The 20,245-nt window shown below is 34.0% G+C and overlaps 1 protein-coding gene and 1 pseudogene across 1 annotated transcript; both read right to left on the reverse strand.

Moving 5' to 3' along the window:
• Window positions 1-1,403: 1,403 nt before the first annotated feature.
• LOC107485939 (calreticulin-3-like) lies at window positions 1,404-4,724 on the reverse strand (annotated as a pseudogene).
• A 10,039-nt stretch (window positions 4,725-14,763) lies between these two features.
• On the reverse strand, window positions 14,764-19,399 carry LOC107485938 (calreticulin-3). The gene is made up of 14 exons (XM_016106472.3): window positions 19,243-19,399; window positions 18,721-18,828; window positions 18,263-18,455; window positions 17,722-17,980; window positions 17,515-17,571; window positions 17,362-17,409; window positions 17,117-17,203; window positions 16,982-17,039; window positions 16,808-16,875; window positions 16,625-16,717; window positions 16,325-16,381; window positions 16,133-16,228; window positions 15,666-15,689; window positions 14,764-15,436 (listed from the first exon to the last, which is right to left on the reverse strand). Exons 1-14 carry the CDS (start codon window positions 19,352-19,354, stop codon window positions 15,425-15,427), a joined length of 1,272 nt encoding a protein of 423 aa, XP_015961958.1. The 5' UTR covers window positions 19,355-19,399; the 3' UTR covers window positions 14,764-15,424.
• Between the last annotated feature and the right edge of the window lie 846 nt (window positions 19,400-20,245).

Raw genomic sequence — 20,245 nt, forward strand, 5'->3', positions numbered from 1 at the left:
TAAATTGCGCAAAACAACTTGATATATAACGAGTTGTGCTTCAAAAAAGTGACTTGTGTAAAAAACAAGTCATCTAGAAAACTCAGAATGAATGAGTTCAACAAAAAAAAGGCTTCATCCGAAAATCCTTTCTGCTTGATTGCTCGAGTCCGACTTCATAAAGCTCGACCTCGAGCAGGGGCATAATGGATAAAGCAACGAAGTCCGATGGTTATAAAGATGATCTGATAGTTTAAAAGGATTCAAAATAAACAATTTGTACTTGAAACAAGTTGTGAAGTCCTAAAAAACAGCTCGAATTTAAATGAGTTGTATGAAATTAGATCAAGAAATAGCCACGTTTTAATTAAACGATTTGAAATAAAGCAAATCGTAAAACCTTAAAACTACTCGTATCAAACGAGCTAGACGAGGGTATACTAAAAAATAATTACAAGTCTCAAAACAAGCGATTTGTATTAAAATAAGTCATGCATCCTCAAAACAACTCGAACTGAACGAGTTGTACAAAATTAGGATAAGAAATATTTTCTGGTTAAGCACGATGTGCTAAAACCAGTCATACAAAGCCTACAAGCCTTAAATAACTCGGAAAGAACGAGTTGTACCAATCAGTCTTAGAAAAAAGACCTGGCCAAAAACAAGTCGTTTAAAGAGGGAAAAGTATTTATAGCACGTTAGCGGCATAAGGGTAAATTGACGCGATCATTAAAGAAACGCGCTGTTACCAATATAACTGCTCTCACGTGTAAATGCGAAAACCCCAATGGACGCGACATTTGATTAGACTTGGCGGTTAAGAAAATCACGTCGGTTACAAACCCAAGTTCAATACTCGAATCCAACTCATAGGCAAAAGAGATTGGACTCGAGTAGGGGCACTGTTACTACCCTGACCCAACGCTATGACCCAGGTCCAAATACGCCAAAAGGCCCAATCCAAAGATTGGCTTTCGTTATTCACCGACCTCTTCAAAAGAGGTCGGACTCAACACAGACTTCTTTCCAAAGAAGTCGGGCTCAAGAGATAGCTGGCAGATAACACTTATTCAAATAAGTAACTGGGTTATTGGATCACCACTATAAATACCCTGACACTCCTCAGGTATCTCTAAGTTCCAATACATTCTAAACCTACTTAACCCCATGCTGACTTAGGCATCGGAGTGTCTTTGCAGGTACCACCCCCCATCTCTTGGAACACACAACTCGGAGGCGGCTCCCAGACGTAAATCAAGTCGGAGACCACACTCCTCCAGCGCTTGGGCCTCAAACAAGTCCAACCACCGTCCGGTTCTAGGTAAGCCCCGGAACAGCAACTATAAGAAAACAGAGTAAAGGAGAATATATGCAACAAAAAAAAAAATTATTTCCATGAATTTTCCAAAGAAATTAATAGGACGTGAAAATACATATACATACTAAGGTAATGTTCAATTTGATTCTTGACATTTTCAGCGCTCATCAAAATAGTACTCAAAATAGTACTTGACTTTTGTAAATGACAAATTAGTCATGAATTTACAAATTGTGAATCTCATTCGTCCAAATTCAATTACCGTTAACACAGTACTAACATGGAAATGTAACATGGCGGCTAAGATTTCAGTACGATCAAATAGGTATCTCACACCAATATAAAACCAATTAACCAAAATGAATTCAAGTAACTAATTTAGGATACTTATTTGATCATATTAAAGTCCTAGACATATCATCTTACCATTGTGGATGCCACCCTGACACTTAAGCGCTCCATATCAGCATTGTTTTAACAACAATTGAATTAGGGACAAAGGAGATTCACGATTTGTAAATTCAGAGATCAATTTGGTCATTTTCGAAAGTCAAGATTGTTTTGATGCGTGTACCTCCATATATATTCGTATAATAACAATTTAAAACAAAACATTGACACTACATAGAAATTAAACTCGTGGGATTGATTGGGAGTTTTTGTGGATGAGATAGGAAAGAAGGCCATTTTTCTTGGTCAGCAAATCCTTGTCAAAGAGATAGGAAAAGAAGGAAACATAATTGCTTCAGAGCTCATCCTGCACATCAAAGTGAACATATTTTTCAGTAACATATAAGACATGATAGCTTCGTCCTCGACTTAATCCTTTTCATCAATGCTATGATATGAAAACTTGGCATTACTTTTAAGGTTTTATGTTGAGAATGATCATAAAAAAAACTACTCTATCTCCAGTGAATCTATTTAGCATTAGAAAGAAGAAATGCTGGAAAAGTTGCTACTTACATGATCATAGTCATAACAGCGATGCTGCACGTCCAAAAAAGAACAATTCAGTGCAATTGTTGTTGAAAAAGAAATGCAACAGAAATCAGCATCTAAACAAGATTTATTAAACAAAAGAAGAGTAAAAATTGAAGTCAATTCAGGCAAAGATAAAAAATGGAGATAATACTCAATTTTGTCTCTGAAATGTAACCTATTCTCCAAATTAGTTCTTGAAAGATTTTGTTAATCATATTCTTAAAAGATACAACTGTAAGTCAAATTGTCATCATGCCACATGACACGTGACACGTCATTACCTAATGGATGGAAGTATCACTTTGTCCCACGATTATTTTTTTTAAGAACTAATATGACTAACAAAATTTTTCAATCACCAATTTGGAGAATGTATTATCTTTTAGGAACAAATTTGAGTATCAACTCGGTACAAACCCTTCTGTATTTGTCTCTATATTTGTCCTGGTATCGTCGATCATGGCCCCTCTCTCGCCTGCGCCTCTCGCCTTCTTCTCTTTTTCTTTGAGCCTCCTGCACAAAGAAGGTTTTAACATCCTTGAAAGGAAACTTGATTGTCTCTCAAAACAGATGATGGAACTCAAAAGGTGTATACATGTCTATGTACCTCTTCCTCTTTGGCTTTTCTCACTTTTTCTGCTTCCTCAAAAGCCTCCTTCTCAATCTAATAAGCCAAAGGACAAAGTTCATGTTAAAGGAGAATCAATTATAATCCATAGTAGCAGCTTCATTATGATTGCATATTGAAATTTGAAAGCCTTCAATATCATACATTTTGAAGTTATCCTTATATTAGTCCATTATGTATAAATTTTCCAATGTATTCCTTTAATGTATCTTTTTTCTGTTCAAAGGTATACTAGTTTGATTTCGAGCTAAATCGAATAATAGAAAAGCTCACCTCTCTATTGGCAAAAACTTCATCAACAACTTGTCTTGCATAATCAGGATCGTCACAAATCAAAACGTTGTCGAAAACCGAACCACCTTTCACCTGAACCACAATATTCAGTTTACTTCATTAACTGATGCCACCAATTTTGGCCAAAAAAATGGTTACAGCATAATCCATGAAGCCATCACTAAATTTGAAAGTTTTCATTCACCATACCTGCCAAACTTTGATACCAACATACTGGATAGGCTTAAGTACATAAAGATCAGGATCATCTTCAAACTCTGATACAGAGAAAAAGAATGAAACTTAAGCACTCCATTGTATGCAAGAGAGTTTGTAGTATACACTAAAATTTCATAAAGAACCTAAGGATACATTTGAACATACCTGGATTACCAATCCATGGAGTTTTTCCACTTCCCTTGGTAGTTAGGGTTCTTGATTTTCTGTTTAACATGAAGGTTGAATCTAAGATATATTGGCTAAGAATGAAAAAGAAAAGACAACACAGAAAAAAAGGCCTAATGCTTGCAGCTACAAACCTTTCTTTTCCATGGTCCTTTGTATTCCGGATTTGGAATTTTTGGTGGCCTCCAGATACCATCTTCCTCTTCATCCTAGTTTTCAGGCTAATCAAACATAAGAAAAGGTATGAGATTTTTTGCTTCAAATTGTTTTTTTCATTGATCTCATCATCATAGAGCTTTGAAAAACCAAAATAATGCAAACCAGTGAAGAAATAAAATAAGATGGAATGGAGGAAAATGAGAATACAAAATGAAACGGCAAATTGAGGATGCAACTATCAACTAACCTCTTTAGCATTCGGATCTGGAATTAAGGCTGGGATTGAATCATATCCCTGCAACACCAAAAAAGAAAACAAATAAGTTTGTAATCGTCTCAAGCAACAAAAGCATCATCCCTTGTTCAGTAATAACTAATGAAAATTTAAAACTTTTGGATACCTCGGGTTTGACATCATCAGGGTCTTCAATGTATTCCCTTCCGTCCCAGTCTTTAGGCTGCGAATCGGAAGATGTTTTAATCATTTAATGTCAAAATAAAATTGTACAGAATCATTGCTAGATCACAAGAAATCAAACCTAAAAGCATCACATGTCAAGCTAATAAACCATGTTTAGAAACTGACTATTTGCAAAGTAAAACAGGTCAAAATCAAACCTTTTTTGCGTTGGTATCCTGGAGTTTCCGCAGTGGAAGAATGTCCCAATCTGTATACATGCTTCCTGAATCTCTCTCTCTATTATCAATCAAGACGCTGTATGACGCCTCCGGCCTAAGAATGAATGTGTAGAAATGAGTTAACTTGTCAGTTTCACATTGCAGGTCCTTCTTGATGGGATAGTTTTGACCCTGGTATGAGAGTATGACATGGAGCTTCTTTGTGTCTGTTCCACATATATCTGGTCCAAACATTAAGTTGTAGAGATTCTATCAGTTTAACATCCATCTTGGTCGAAGATTCAGATAAAGAAGACAAAAGAAAAATACATCCATCAACTTTTTATTCGTTGTGATAGTGCTTTTTAGGCTTCTAAATACCATTAGTACAAAAGAAGAAGTGATGAGAATTGGTTAATATTCTTTGAGAATAAGATTATTCAAATTGCAGATTGATATTTGGTCACTTGATAATTCAAGAAGCATAGACAAAGTGATGAATGTGGGATAAGCAACACACCTGTAAGGAGTATTGCCGCCAAACTTCTTCTGATTGACAAAACCAGAGAGGAGCTTAATGTAACCGCCACCACACTTGATATCTTGTCCAAATTTTATAGAGTATTGGAGGACCAATGTTCTGTTCTTGTAGGTGAATTCTGGTATCTTTGCAGAGATTGCAAAGTGTTTGGCATCATTAGACGTTTGAATGCCTAAAAATCACACATAATGTACATATTAAGGAAATGAGACAAATAGAAGTCCCTCACGATATAAACTGAATCCACTCATTTAGTTTTTATCACCAATACCATAATCAACAATACTCTTGAAAACAAACTAAACTTAACTGCTAATAACTAAAAGTCATCTGGGTCTCTGTTAGGGTGACCACGGGTCGGTTTGGTTCGGGTTTATGGTAAAATTAGAATTGAATCGATTAAAATATAATTGGTTTGGATTTGCAATTTTTTGTACATGTACCCGAACTAAACCAAACCAATTAAGAACGGATTGACTCGGTTTGGGGGCACAGGATTCGGTGGTCCAGGAACCTTTGGACCACTTAGTGGTCCAAGTAGAAAACATGTTTTTAGAGTTTTTTTATCAATTGCTACGTAGTCCTTGAACTAATTTTAATTACAAATCAACCCCATATATTTTATTTAATTATAAAAATAGTTTTTTATTTTATAAATTATTATTTTATCAATTATCTATTATATTTATTAACAATCAAATACAAAAATAACAACCAATTATATCCTCCATTCATCCTAATAATTCCAATTGATTAAAAAATTAACGTTATGGTACCCAATCGATTGAAATGAAACTGTACACTGAAAATTTATAAATTCACCTTTGCTTCGCATGCTGCAACTAATGCATGTTACATACAAGAAACTAAAAAGCACATAAAATAAAAACAGACAATTAATTACATGATTGTTCTATTTTAAATTTAATCTGTTTGTCCTCTGATTTTGCGCCACTGAAATACAATCAAGAAAATAATCTATGTTTAAATCAAACGCAGGACCAAGATGCTCAACATCCATAATGCCTAATGAAATAAATTATAATACATGGATCACAATAAAATAGCAATAGTCCAAATAAAGTAGTATCAAATTAGTAGTAGCAGAATAAAAGAAAGAACCAAAACCAACATTAACAAAAATATAAATTTGATAATAAAAATAAAAAATTATAAAAAATATTTTATGGTTAATCTTATGTACTCCTTATGTACTTTTGTTATAATTAATTATTATCAATATTAAACTAATAAAAAAATAATCTAAATAACAAGCTCATCCTTTCTCTTCTTTCAGTATTTTGTTTTGGACATCTTCCTTAAGAATGAATTGAATAATCAAGAGTTTCAAACCATATAATAAAACAAAATTGACATAATAAAATAAAAATTGAACTTGCAAGTAACCAACAACGTAATCAAAGAAGGAATCAAAGCAAGGCTGATGAATTCCTCCTCGTACAAGTTCATTCATACCATATAGATATTCCTGCTACTACCCATTTGATACTACTTTATTTGGATTATTGCTATTTTATTGTGATCCATGCATTATAATTTATTTCATTAGGTATTATGAATGTTGAGCATCTTGGTCCTGCGTTTGATTTAAACATGGATTATTTTCTTGATTGTATTTCAGTGGCGCAAAATCAGAGGACAAACAGATTAAATTTAAAATAGAACAATCATGTAATTAATTGTCTGTTTTTATTTTATGTGCTTTTTAGTTTCTTGTATGTAACATGCATTAGTTGCAGCATGCGAAGCAAAGGTGAATTTATAAATTTTCAGTGTACAGTTTCATTTCAATCGATTGGGTACCATTACCAATCGATTGAAATTGGCAAAACATTCAACTTCATCACCTTCCAATCGAACCAATCGATTGAATTTGGCTAAAACTTCAATGTCATCACTTTCCAATCGATTGTATCTGGCAAATCCATGTTGTTTTTGTGAATTCAATCGATTGAGTAACAACAACAATCGATTGTTTTGAGGTATTCATTCGATTGGAAAGTATAAACAATCGATTGGTATAAGCTTTTTACCATTCTACCTTACAACTTTCAATCGATTGTTTTGTGATATAATGTAAACCAATCGATTAAATTTCAAGGAAACACGATTTGAAAGCCATGGACGAACGTAACGAGATCAAAGTTAATTATTTAATCAATTAGAATTATTAGGATGAATGGAGGATATAATTGGTTGTTATTTTTGTATTTGATTGTTAATAATATAATAGATCATTGATAAAATAATAATTTATAAAATAAAAAACTATTTTTATAATTAAATAAAATATATGGGGTTAATTTGTAATTAAAATTAGTTCAAGGACTACGTAGCAATTGATAAAAAAACTCTAAAAACATGTTTTCTACTTGGACCACTAAGTGGTCCAAAAGTTCCTGGACCACCGAATCCTGTGCCCGGTTTGGGTAATTGGGTACCCATGACTTTGAAATTCATAAAAAAAAATCAAATTTTTATCTTACAAATTCAACAAGTACAATAAACATGTAACATCAATAGAAATAATCCAAACATGTTAAATATCAAATACATTAAAAACTAAACTCATTAAAATCCAAACATATTAATAGTGAATAATTATTGTCTAATAGAAAAACCATATATATTTTTTATTTTTTTATTTAATTAATATATGATGAATTTGCAGGTTGGTTCGGATTCCACACCCTAGAACCGATATCCAAACTAATTACTAACAAAAACTATCGGTTTGGTTTGGATTAAACCTGATTACTCGTTAGTTCCAGAACCAATTTAATTGGTTTGGTTCGGATTCAGACGGATAATCGGGTACCCGCTACCCCTGCTTACCCCTACTCCGTCCATTGTCCGGTCATGTGCTTGAACGAACCGACTGTTCCTTCACTTTTTTTTCCAATCTGATGTCACCCAGCGACCTTTCCATCCATCTAAGAAAAATTCCAAACACAAAATTTACCATATTTCACTATCTATTGTGATAAAGATGGATGACCACATATAACTTAGGTGGATTTCATTCTCAAAACTGAGTGAATCTCTTTACAAGACAAAAAGCAATAAATGAAGGTTGAAAGTGAAATAACTTTACATGTATAAATAGCAAGCATCATTAGATGCATTTTACACACAATACAATAAAAGAACAATTCTCTCTCTTTATATTAAACTTTTCTCTTCCTTCTTTCATACGCTACTAATACATAATAGTAATAAATATATAAGCTTCTTCTATTATTATATTAAGATAATTATATTGGTGAATATCAAAACTAGAGTCTTCTATTTACATTTTATTTTATATTATATTTTTTATTTATTTATTCTACAATACGTTATTAGCACGAAGCTCTAACGAAATTTTAGGAAGACTCCAGGTAACAAATTTTCATTATGTCGAAACTCTCTCATCTTGAGTTTAATACTTTTGATATATTTGGGAACAATTATTTACCATGGATACTAGATGCTAAAATTCATCTTGATTCAATGGATCTTGAAAATATCATTAAGGCTGAAAATAATATATCCCAAAAGGATAAAGCCAAGGCCATGATTTTCCTTCGTCGTCATCTTGACGTATGATTGAAAAAATGAATATCCCACATTAAAAGATCCTGCAGATCTGTGGAAAGACCTTGAAAAAGGTATAATCATGAAAAGACGGTGATACTTCCTCAAGCCCGATATGTTAGAGAAAATTTTCTCGACCTTCCATGCCTCGAATGTGCTCCTGCAGTAGCAGTATTGAGAAAAAAATTTAAAAATATTCTGAGCTAATTTCTTGACTTCTTGTTGCTGAACGCAACAATGTGTTGCTTTTAAGAAATCATGAAGTGTGCCCAGCTGGTGCTGCCCTATTTTTTGAAGCAAATGCGGCAAATTATAACCCCAAAAGAGGTAAATGGCAAGATTTTGATAACAAGAAAGATTATGGAAGGAAAAGAAATTATGTTCACAAGAAAAGATCTCACCAGAAGTGGGATAAAGAAAGAAACAATGGGTAAAGTATATCAATTGAGGATAAATGCTTCCATTGTAGTGGAAAGGGCCATTGGTCACGTACCTGTCGTACCCCAAGGCACCTAGTTGATCTTTATCAAGTATCCTTGAAAAGGGATGACAAAAGAAAGGAAACAAATTTTGTTTCAAATGATGAAAATTTCACCACTCATTATGATATATCTAGTTTCTTTAAGGATTCTGAAGGAAATATTGGCTATTTGATCAATGATGGAATAGTTTGATATGTGTATGTGTTTGTTAAGTATCCATGTGAATAATTTTACTGTGCATGTACTTCTACTCATTTTATTATTATTGTCATTTGTTTTAGAAGAAAAATGGTAAGGACATATTCTGAAGATATTTACCTTGCGGATAGTGCAAGTTCACACACTATTCTTAAAAGTACTATATATTTTACCCATTTTGTGCCAAAAGAAGAATATGTTAATACTATTATTGGCTCAGGCAATGTGATAAAAGGTCCGAAAGAGCTATAATTTTGTTTTCCGGAGGAACAAAATTTATAATAAATAATGCACTATTATCTACCAAGTCTCTGAGGAACTTGTTGAGTTTCAAAGATATTCGCCGAAATGGATATCATATTGAAACAATGAATGAGGGAAATCATGAGTATTTATGTATCACAACTCATGATTTAAATAAAAATTTTATATTAGAAAAGTTACCCTCACTTTTATCTGGGTTGTATTATACTAGAATTAGTGCAATTGAATCACATGCCATTGTACACCAGAAGTTTACTAGCCCAAATGAATTCATAACTTGGCATGATAGATTAGGTCATCCGGGAACAACCATGATGAGTATAATTATTGAAAACTCCGATGGATATTCACTAAAGAACCATAAGATTCTTAAATCTAGTGAATTTTGTTGTGCTGCATGTTCTCAAGGGAAGTTAATTTTAAGGCCATCACTAGTAAAGATTGGATTTGAGTCCCCTGAATTCCTAGAAAGGATTCAAGGTGATATATGTGGACCTATTCATCCACCATGTGGATCTTTTATATATTTTATGGTCCTGATAGATGCATCTTCGAGATGGTCACATGTGTGCTTATTATCTTCTCGCAACCTAGCGTTTGCGAGATTACTGGCTCAAATTATTCGATTAAAAGCACAATTTCCAGAAAATCCAATCAAAGTAATTCATCTTGATAATGCTGGTGAATTTACTTCCCAATCTTTTGATACTTATTGTATGGCTAATGGAATAAGTGTTGAACATCCAGTAGCTTATGTTCACACACAAAATGGGTTAGCAGAATCACTTATTAAGTGCCTTCAATTAATTTCTAGACCCTTACTTATGAGAACAAATCTCCAACCTCGGTTTGGGGGCATGCTATTTTACATGCCGCAACACTTATTCGTTTGAGACCAACGAGTTACCATCAGTTCTCTCCTATGCAATTAGCTTTTGGCCAGCAGCCAAATGTTTCCCATTTGAGAATATTCGGGTGTGCGATATATGTTCCCATTGCACCACCTAATCGCACCAAAATGAGACCCTAAAAAAAATTGGGGATATATGTTGGATATGATTCTCCCTCTATAGTGAGGTATCTTGAGATACGAACGGGAGATGTATTTAAATCCCGATTTGCAGATTGTCATTTTGATGAATCAAAATTTTCAACATTCGGGGGAGAGAATAAGCTTCCTGAAAAGGAACTTAATTGGAATGCATCATCGTTGATGCATTTAGATCCTCGATCAAGGGAATGTGAACTAGAAGTTCAAAAGATTATACATTTGCAAAGAATAGCAAATGAATTGCCTGATGCATTTTCCGATACAAAGAGGATAACCAAATATTATATACCAGCGGAAAATGCCCCTATTCGAATTGATGTCCCAGTAGGACAAGTAGCCAATGAAGCAAATTCACGCCAGAAGCATGGCAGGCCTGTCGGTTCCAAAGACAAAAATCCTCGAAAGAGAAAAGAGGTAAATATGATTCCTGTTGAAAAAGACACAGTAGACACACCTGCAGTTGTCCAAAATTCTTATATAGTTTTAACGCCAGAAGACGTTCAGGTACCTGAAAATTGTGAAAATGATGAGATCTCAATATATTATGTCTTTACAGGAAAGAAATGGGACCGAAATAAGACAATTGTCAATGAAATATTTGCATATAATGTGGCATTAAATATCATGCAGGAAACTAAGGATCTTGAGCCAAGATCAGTCAAAGAATGTCGACAAAGGAATGATTGACCAAAATGGAAAGAAGCCATGAAGGCTGAGTTAGACTCACTTGCAAAACGTGAAGTCTTTGGACATGTAGTCCGTACACCAGAAGATGTAAAACCTGTTGGATACTGGTGGGTATTTGTGAGAAAAAGAAATGAGAAAAATGAAGTTGTGCGCTACAAAGCCCGACTTGTGGCACAAGGTTTTTCACAAAGGCACGGTATAGATTATGAAGAAACGTATTCCCCAGTAGTGGATGCGATAACATTGCGTTATTTGGTTAGTTTATCTGCATATCATAAACTGCATATGCATTTAATGGATGTGGTAACAGCCTATTTGTACGGCTCATTAGATCGTGATATTTATATGAAAGTCCCTGAAGGATTAAAGATATCTAAACCATCCAATGAATATTCGCAAGGGTTATACTCAGTCAAATTGCAAAGATCTTTATATGGTCTGAAGCAATCTGGACGAATGTGGTATAATCGTCTTACTGAGTATCTGGCCAAAAATGGATTCAAGAATGATAATATCTGTCCATGCATTTTCATAAAGAAATCTACATCTGGGTTCATTATAATTGCTGTGTACGTTGATGATTTAAATATCATTGGAACTACTGAAGAGATTCCAACAATTATAAAAACTCTAAAAGAAGAGTTTTGGATGAAAGATCTTGGAAGGACTAAATATTGTCTCGGTCTACAGATCGAGCATATAAAAAATTGGATCTTTATTCATCAAACAACATACACAGAAAAGATCTTGAAAAGATTTTATATGGATAAGTCACATCCATTGAGTACCCCAATGATCGTAAGATCTTTGGATGTGGAAAAGGATCAATTCCGTCCTAAAGAAGAAGATGAAGATATCCTTGGTCCAGAAGTACCATATCTTAGTGCCATTGGAGTGCTAATGTATCTTGCTAATAATACACGACCCGATATATCATTTGCTGTGAACTTACTAGCAAGGTATAGTTCCTCTCCAACCAGAAGACATTGGAGCAGAATCAAGCAAATCTTTCGATATCTTTATGGAACGGTTGATAGGGATTGTTTTATCTCTATGGATCCAAGTCACAACTAGTTGGCTATGCAGATGCTGGCTACTTGTCTGATCCACATAAAGGGAGATCTCAAACAGGATACCTGTTTACATATAGTGGAACAGCTATATCATGGAGGTCCACGAAACAGACGATTGCTGCAACATCCTCTAATCATGCCGAAATACTAGCGATTCATGAAGCAAGTCGCGAGTGTTTTTGGCTCCGGAGTTTGATCCAATATATTCTGTCATCATGTGGACTGATTGATCATAAGATAGCTCCAACTGTCCTGTTTGAGGATAATACAGCATGCATTACCCAACTTAAGGGTGGATACATCAAAGGTGATAGAACAAAGCATATTTCTCCCAAATTCTTATTCACTCATGATCTTCAAAATCAAGGGACAATTGATGTCCAACAGATCCGCTCAAGTGACAATCTGGCAGATTTATTTACAAAGTCACTCCCAAAATCCTCTTTTGAAAGATTGGTACATGAGATTGGGATGCACCGATTTCGAGACATTAAATGATGTCGGCAAAAAGGGGAGACTGTACTCTTTTTCTCTTGGTCAGGTTTTTTTCCCAATGGGTTTTTCTTGACAAGGTTTTTAATGAGGCAGTCCCCATCACTAAAGAATATTGTACTCTTTTTCCTTCACTAATGATTTTTTTCCATTGGATTTTTCTTTAGTAAGGTTTTAACGAGACAATAATCCTAAATGTGATAAAGATGGATGACCACGTATGACTTAGGTGAATTTCATTCTCAAGACTGAATGAATCTCTTTACAAGCCAAAAAACAATAAATGAAGGTTGAAAGTGGAATCACTTTACATGTATAAATAGCAAGTATCATCAGATGCATTTTACACACAATACAATAAAAGAACAATTTTCTTTCTTTATATTAAACTTTTTTCTTCCTTCTTTATAAACTTCTTCTATTATTATATTAAGATAATTATATCAGTGAATATCAAAACGAGTCTTCTATTTACATTTTATTTTATATTATATTTTTTATTTATTTATTCTACAATACCATCAATGTAAAAAAACACTACCACCCTTTGTGCGACAAAGCAAACGAGGTCAGTGCACCAGAATCTATACAGGTGAAAAAAGTCACCGGCGGGTCTACGGGCGCCTTTGTGCGATTCTGGCACTTATAGCTCTTGCACCTGTCTCGATTCTCACTGCACTGACCTCGTTTGTTGCCCGCGTTGTCTGCCGGCATTTTTGCACGAGCAGGTCTTCCGCTTACACAAACTGGTACAGAGACAAAATTGTTGGTTTCGTCCAGCAGTGAACATTTTCTTTTGTTAGAAAACTACAAAGGAGGGCGCCGAATTCGATTTGATGTTCTGAATTATATATTCGCTTTTTTAGTACGGAATGGAAAACCCTTCTTAGTCACAGTTTTGGTGTGTGTTTGATCCAGGTACCGGTTCTGTGAAGTGAGAGGTCACAGAGGATAAATAAATGTATTCTTTTTTAATTTTGGCTCCGGTGATCCCAATCTCACTGCCACGGAGGAGATAGTGTTAGGCGCCGGGTCGGGTGGGGTCTCGGGTTTCTGCTTGTTTGGGCTGGGAGTGTTTTTGCACCATTGAGTTGACTTCATGAACATTTGTGTTAGCTATTTAGAATTGTTATTACAAGAACATATGATAAGTTTATTATTAGTGAAAAATTTTAAATATTTTTATTTGATGAAATATAAAATATGAGAAAGTTTAGGACACAGTAATTTTTGTGTTTTGTGGTTAACACTTAATCATCAAAAAAAAAAAGTGATCTTCTACCATTGGATGTAATCTCACATCATAACACTCTTCATAAAATAAATATATTAAAAATTTAAATTTTTATATTTTTAACTAAAATTTTTTTATTTTATAATCTTAGCATGTGCTCTATAGATAAACCTATAATTTAAAAGTAGTTTACAATTTTACATCATTCATTGGTAGTTAAAGAAAAAAATTGTACTGGATGTTCATGTATTCCCGGTAAGATTTGAAACAATGGTCTTAGAACTTCCCCAATTAAATTGAGTTGTGACAATGCCATGTTTAATTATTGACAACTGTTCAGATTGCATGGTTCCTCAAGAGAATATTGATAAACGAGTAATTTAATGATGCTGTTGCATTATTTAATCAGTATCATTTCCTATTACTCCATCAAAAGCTTTTTCATTCTCTCTGATTTATTCAACTGAATTTTTTGTTGTTTCTTCTTCGAATTATCTTTCGTTCTCCACCAAAAAATAAATAAAAGTAGGTATATTTCGTTTGCTTTTGCATTTATGCCTTACACTGCTCCAGTGGTAAACACTAAACAGCTAACATTTACTGAACCTGAATTATATATGAAGTTATGAACTATAGAGATTATAATCAACAGTTTTAAATTGAAGAAAGGCAACAGTTGTTTGAAAACTCATGCACTGCAAAAAGCTTTGGCAATTTGGATTGTTATACATTGATGAAAAATGGATGGCAACTATAAGGAAACAGAGTAAGGAGAAAATATGCAACAAAAAACAAATTTTATTTCCATGAATTTTCCCAAGAAATTAACAGTAAAAATACATATATATACTGAGGTAATGTCCGAGAAATTTTCAGCGCTCATCAAAATAGTACTTGATTTTTGTAAATGACCAAATTGGTCGTTGAATTTATAAATTGTGAATCTCATTCTTCCGTAATTCAACTAGCATTAATATTGACATGGAAAGGTAACATGGCTAAGATTTCAGTATGGTCAAATAGGTATCTCACACCAATATAAAACCAATTAACCAAGATGAATCCAAGAAACTAATTCATGACACCTATTTGATCATATTAAAGACTTAGCCATGTTATCTTACCATTGTGGATGCCACACTGACACTTAAATACTCCGTGTCGGCATTGTTTTAACGACAATTGAATTAGGGACTAAGGAGATTCACAATTTGTAAATTCAGGGACTAATTTGGTCATTTTCGAAAGTCAAGTCTGCTTCGATGCACATACCTCGTATAAGAACAATTTAAAACAAAACATTGACACTACATAGAAATTAAACTCGTGGGATCGAATGATCGATTGGGACATTCTTGTGGATGAGATAGGAAGGGCGGCCATTTTTCTTGGTCAGCAAATTCTTGTCAACGAGATTGGAAAAGAAGGAAACATAACTGCTTTAGAGCTCATCCTGCACATCAAAGTGAACATATTTTTCAGTAACATATAAGACATGATAGCTTCTTCCCACTTAATCCTTTTTATCAATGAATGCTATGATATGAAAACTTGGCATTACGTTTAAGGTTTTAAATTATAGTGAACAAATGTTGAGAATGATCATAAAAATACTACTCTCTATCTCCAGTGAATCTATTTAGCATTAGAAAGAAGAAATGCTGGAAAAGTATGCTACTTACATGATCGTAGTCATAACGGCGATGCTGCACATCGAAAAAAGAACAATTCAGTGCAATGGTTGTTGAAAAAGAAATGCAACAGAAATCAGCATCTAAACAAGATTCATTAAACAAAAGAAGAGTAAAAATTGAAGTCAATTCAGGCAAAGGTACAAACCGAGATAATACTCAAATTTGTCTCTAAAATATAACCCATTCTCCAAATTAGTCGTGAAAGATTTTGTTAATCATATTAGTCCTATCTGTAAGTCAAATTGGTCATTTCGTAAGTTAAATAATAATGTGTCATGTGACATTAACTTGTCATGTCATCATGCCAAGTGTCACATCATTAATGAATGGAAGTATCAATTTGACTCAGAGTTGTATCTTTTAAGGACTAATATGACTAACAAAATTTTTCAATGACCAATTTGGAGAATGTATTTTCTTTTAGGGACAAATTTGAGTATTATCTCGGTACAAACCCTTCTGTATTTGTCTTTATATCTGTCCCGGTATCGTCGATCATGGCCCCTCTCTCGCCTGCGCCTCTCGCCTTCTTCTCTTGCTCTTTGAGCCTCCTGCACAAAGAAAGGTTTTAAAATCCTTGAAAGGAAACTAGATTGTCTTTCAAAACAGATGATGGAACTCAAAAAGGTGTATATATGTCTATGTACCTCTTCCTCTTTGGCCTTTCTCACTTTTTCTGCTTCCTCAAAAGCCTCCTTCTCAATCTAATAAGCCAAAAAACAAAGTTCATGTTAAAGGAGAATCAATTATAATCCACAGTAGCAGCTTCATTATGATTGCATACTGAAATATGAAAGCCTTCAATATCATACATTTTGAAGTTGTCCTTATATTAGTCCATTATGTATAAATTTTTCAATGTATTCCTTTAATGTATCTTTTTCTGTTCAAGGTATACTAGTGTGATTTCAAGCTAAATCGAATGCGATTCGAATAGAAAACCTCACCTCTCTATTGGCAAAAACTTCATCAACAACTTGTCTTGCATAATCAGGATCGTCACAAATCAAAACGTTGTCGAAAACTGAACCACCTTTCACCTGAACCAGAATATTCAGTTTCCTTCATTAACTGCTGCACCAATTTTGGCCAAAAAATGTTTCCAGCATAATCCAAGAAATTCACCATACCTGCCAAACTTCGATGCCAACATACTTGATAGGCTTAAGTACATAAAGATCAGGATCATCTTCAAACTCTGATACAGAGAAAAAGAATGAAACTTAAGCATTCAATTGTATGCAAGAGAGTTTGTAATATACACTAAAATTTGACAAAGAACCTAAGGATTCATTTGAACATACCAGGATTATCTATCCATGGAGTTTTCCACTTCCCTTGGTAGTTAGGGTTCTTGATTTTCTGTTTAACATGAAGGTTGAATCTAAGATGAGGAAAAACAACACAGAAAAAAGGGCCTAATGCTTGCAGCCACAAACCTTTCTTTTCCATGGTCCTTTGTATGCTGGATTCGGTATCTTTGGTGGCCTCCAGATACCATCTTCCTCTTCATCCCAGTTTTCAGGCTAATCAAACATAAGAATAAGTATGAGATATTTTGCTTCAAATTGTTTTTTCATTGATCTCATCATCACAGAGCTTTGAAAAACCAAAATGATGCAAACCAACGAAGAAAGAATGTAAGATGAAATGGGGGAAAATGAGGATGCAACTATCAACTAACCTCTCTAGCATTTGGATCAGGAATTTCAGCTGGGATTGAATCATATCCCTGCAGCACCAAAAAACAAATAAATAAGTTTGCAATCATCTCAAACACCAAAAGCACCATCCCTTGTTCACTTATAACTCATGAAAATTTAGAACTTTTGGATACCTCAGGTTTGACATCATCAGGGTCTTCGATGAATTCCCTTTCGTCCCAGTCTTTAGGCTGCGAATCGGAAGATGTTTTAATGTCAAAATAAAACTGTACAGAATCATAGCTTGATCACAAGAAATCAAACTTAAAAGCACCATGTCATGCTAATAAACCTGGTTTAGAAACTGGCTATTTGCAAAGTAAAACAGCTCAATATCAAACCTTTTTCGCCTTGGTATCTCGGAGTTTCCGTGGTGGAAGAATGTCCCAATCTGTATACATGCTTCCTGAATCTCTCTCTCTATTATCAATCAAGACACTGTATGACGCATCCGGCCTAAGAATGAATGTGTAGAAATGAGTTAACTTGTCAGTTTCACATTGCAGGTCCTTCTTGATGGGATAGTTTTGACCCTGGTATGAGAGTATGACATGGAGCTTCTTTGTGTCTGTTCCACATATATCTGGTCCAAACATTAAGCTGTAGAGATTCTGTCAGTATAACATCCATTTTTGTCGAAAATTCGGATAAAGAGGACAGAAATATACATCCATCCACTTTGTTCAGCTTTTTATTCCTTTTTGATAATGCTTTTAATTCTCATTACTTAGGCTTCTAAATGCCATTAGTACAAAAGAGGAAGTGATGAAAATTGGTTAATATTCTTTGAGAGTTAGATTATTCAAATTGCAGATTGATATTTGATCACTTGATAATTCAAGAAGCATTGACAAATTGAAGAATGTGGGATAAGCAACACACCTATAAGGAGTATCGCCGCCGAACTTCTTCTGATTGACAAAACCAGAGAGGAGCTTTATGTAACCGCCACCACACTCGATATCTTGTTCAAATTTTATAGAATATTGGAGGACCAATGTTCTGTTCTTGTTGGTGAATTCTGGTATCTTTGCAGAGATGGCAAAGTGTTTGGCATCATGAGATGTTTGAATGCCTAAAAAATCACACATAACGTTGCATATTAAGGAAAGGAGACAAATAGAAGTCTATAAAGTGAATCCATTCATTTAGCTTTTCATCACCAATACCATAATCAATAGAATGAAGTTCATTCATTTATTTTGGTCATTGCCTCAAACATAACTAGAATAAAATTCACTTGCACATGATATCTCTGTTAAATGAAATTTCCTTTCTTCATTGAGTGCTGTAAACTTAACTGCCACTAACTAAAAATGGCAGTAACAACTAACAAGTACCTTTGTCATCTGGGTCTCCCGACCATTCTCCGGCCGTGTGCTTGAACGAACCGGCTTTTCCTTCGCTTTTTTTCCAATCGGATGTCACCCAGCGACCTTTCCATCCATCTAAAAAAGAAAAATCCAAACACATAAATAACCATATTTCACCATCAATGTAAAAAACTAAGACCACCCTGCAAAACTATAAGCTGAATTACCAATCCAACACATTTGTTTGACTTTTGGTACTTGACTTCTTAGTCTTAGTTTGTGAACTTTATTATTGTTTCAAAAATCCAAACATGGTATATAATTATTGTATGATAATTAGTTAATTACAACACTAGCCATAGAGTTTGGTTGTAAAGCACAGTAAAAAATAATAACTAATAATATAACCAATTATTACAAAGTAACTAACTTTCAGTTATGACTAACTCACCAAACTCAACCAACCAATCAGATATTTTATAATAATACCAATGAAATATTAAAAATAAGCATCAAGTGATCAAAAGCAGAAAAAACAATAATACTAACCATCAAAGCGCTCTTCAAAAATGATTTCAGAAACAGAAACAGAAACATGTATCAGCACAAAGCAAAACAAAGCAAGCTTCTTTAACTCAGTTAATGCATTATTATTAGCCATATTGGGTAGTGCCAAGTTCAAGTTGCAGACTTGAGCTACTTATAGAGGACCGTTTTACTTCTTAGCCCTTCCATGCCTTCTTAATTACTTATATGCCATGCACACAGTAATTATGGTCCACTAGCAAGGTTATTAGAAGTTTAATAATAAAGCTAATACAAAATAAGCTTTGAGAATCCTTTTTATTTTTATTTATTTACTTATCTTTGCTTTATGCTTTTGGTGTGTTCCCTACTTGTGGAAAGGAACACACGATGTTGATTCCTTGAAAAAGCATGATTGGTGTTAAAATTTTGTCCAATAGAGGGCCAATTTAGACGTAGCTATATCCAATGGTATAATTTCTATTATTTTTTCTGTCATATATTTATATATATTTGGGTTATATATTTGATGTGAATGAATTTTTTGTAAGTCAAGGTCCACGAGACCTTGTGTTTCATGAAAGTCATCAAACCAAACAACAAGGCAAAGAGAGAAAAGGGTTAATAAGGTACTTTCCAAGAAGGGGCGCGTTAGAATGTTCAATGATGATGACAATGTCAGTCAACTCCAAAGTCCACTAAACTTATTGTGTTCCTTATTCACTTGACTTGGTCCATAGAAAAATTTACTAATTATCACTCGTATATGTGCTTATGGTCATGACTCATGACATGAAAATTATGAATTCAATTGCTCTATTTCATTTTCCTACTTCATTCTCAATTCTTCGATGAAAGTTCGAAAAATTGGTTTAAAAAGAAATGTAGATAATCTCATATAATGTCAAGTGTCAAATTTTCGTTAGGAAAACCAAGATGACAAGATTAAACAGGAACTTCCAGACCTGATGATTGTCTCAAATGTTAAGATTATCATAACTTTCGGTTTTTAAACTAATATTTTAAA

Source organism: Arachis duranensis, chromosome 4 (genome assembly GCF_000817695.3).
Source record: "Arachis duranensis cultivar V14167 chromosome 4, aradu.V14167.gnm2.J7QH, whole genome shotgun sequence".
Classification (NCBI taxonomy): domain Eukaryota; kingdom Viridiplantae; phylum Streptophyta; class Magnoliopsida; order Fabales; family Fabaceae; genus Arachis; species Arachis duranensis.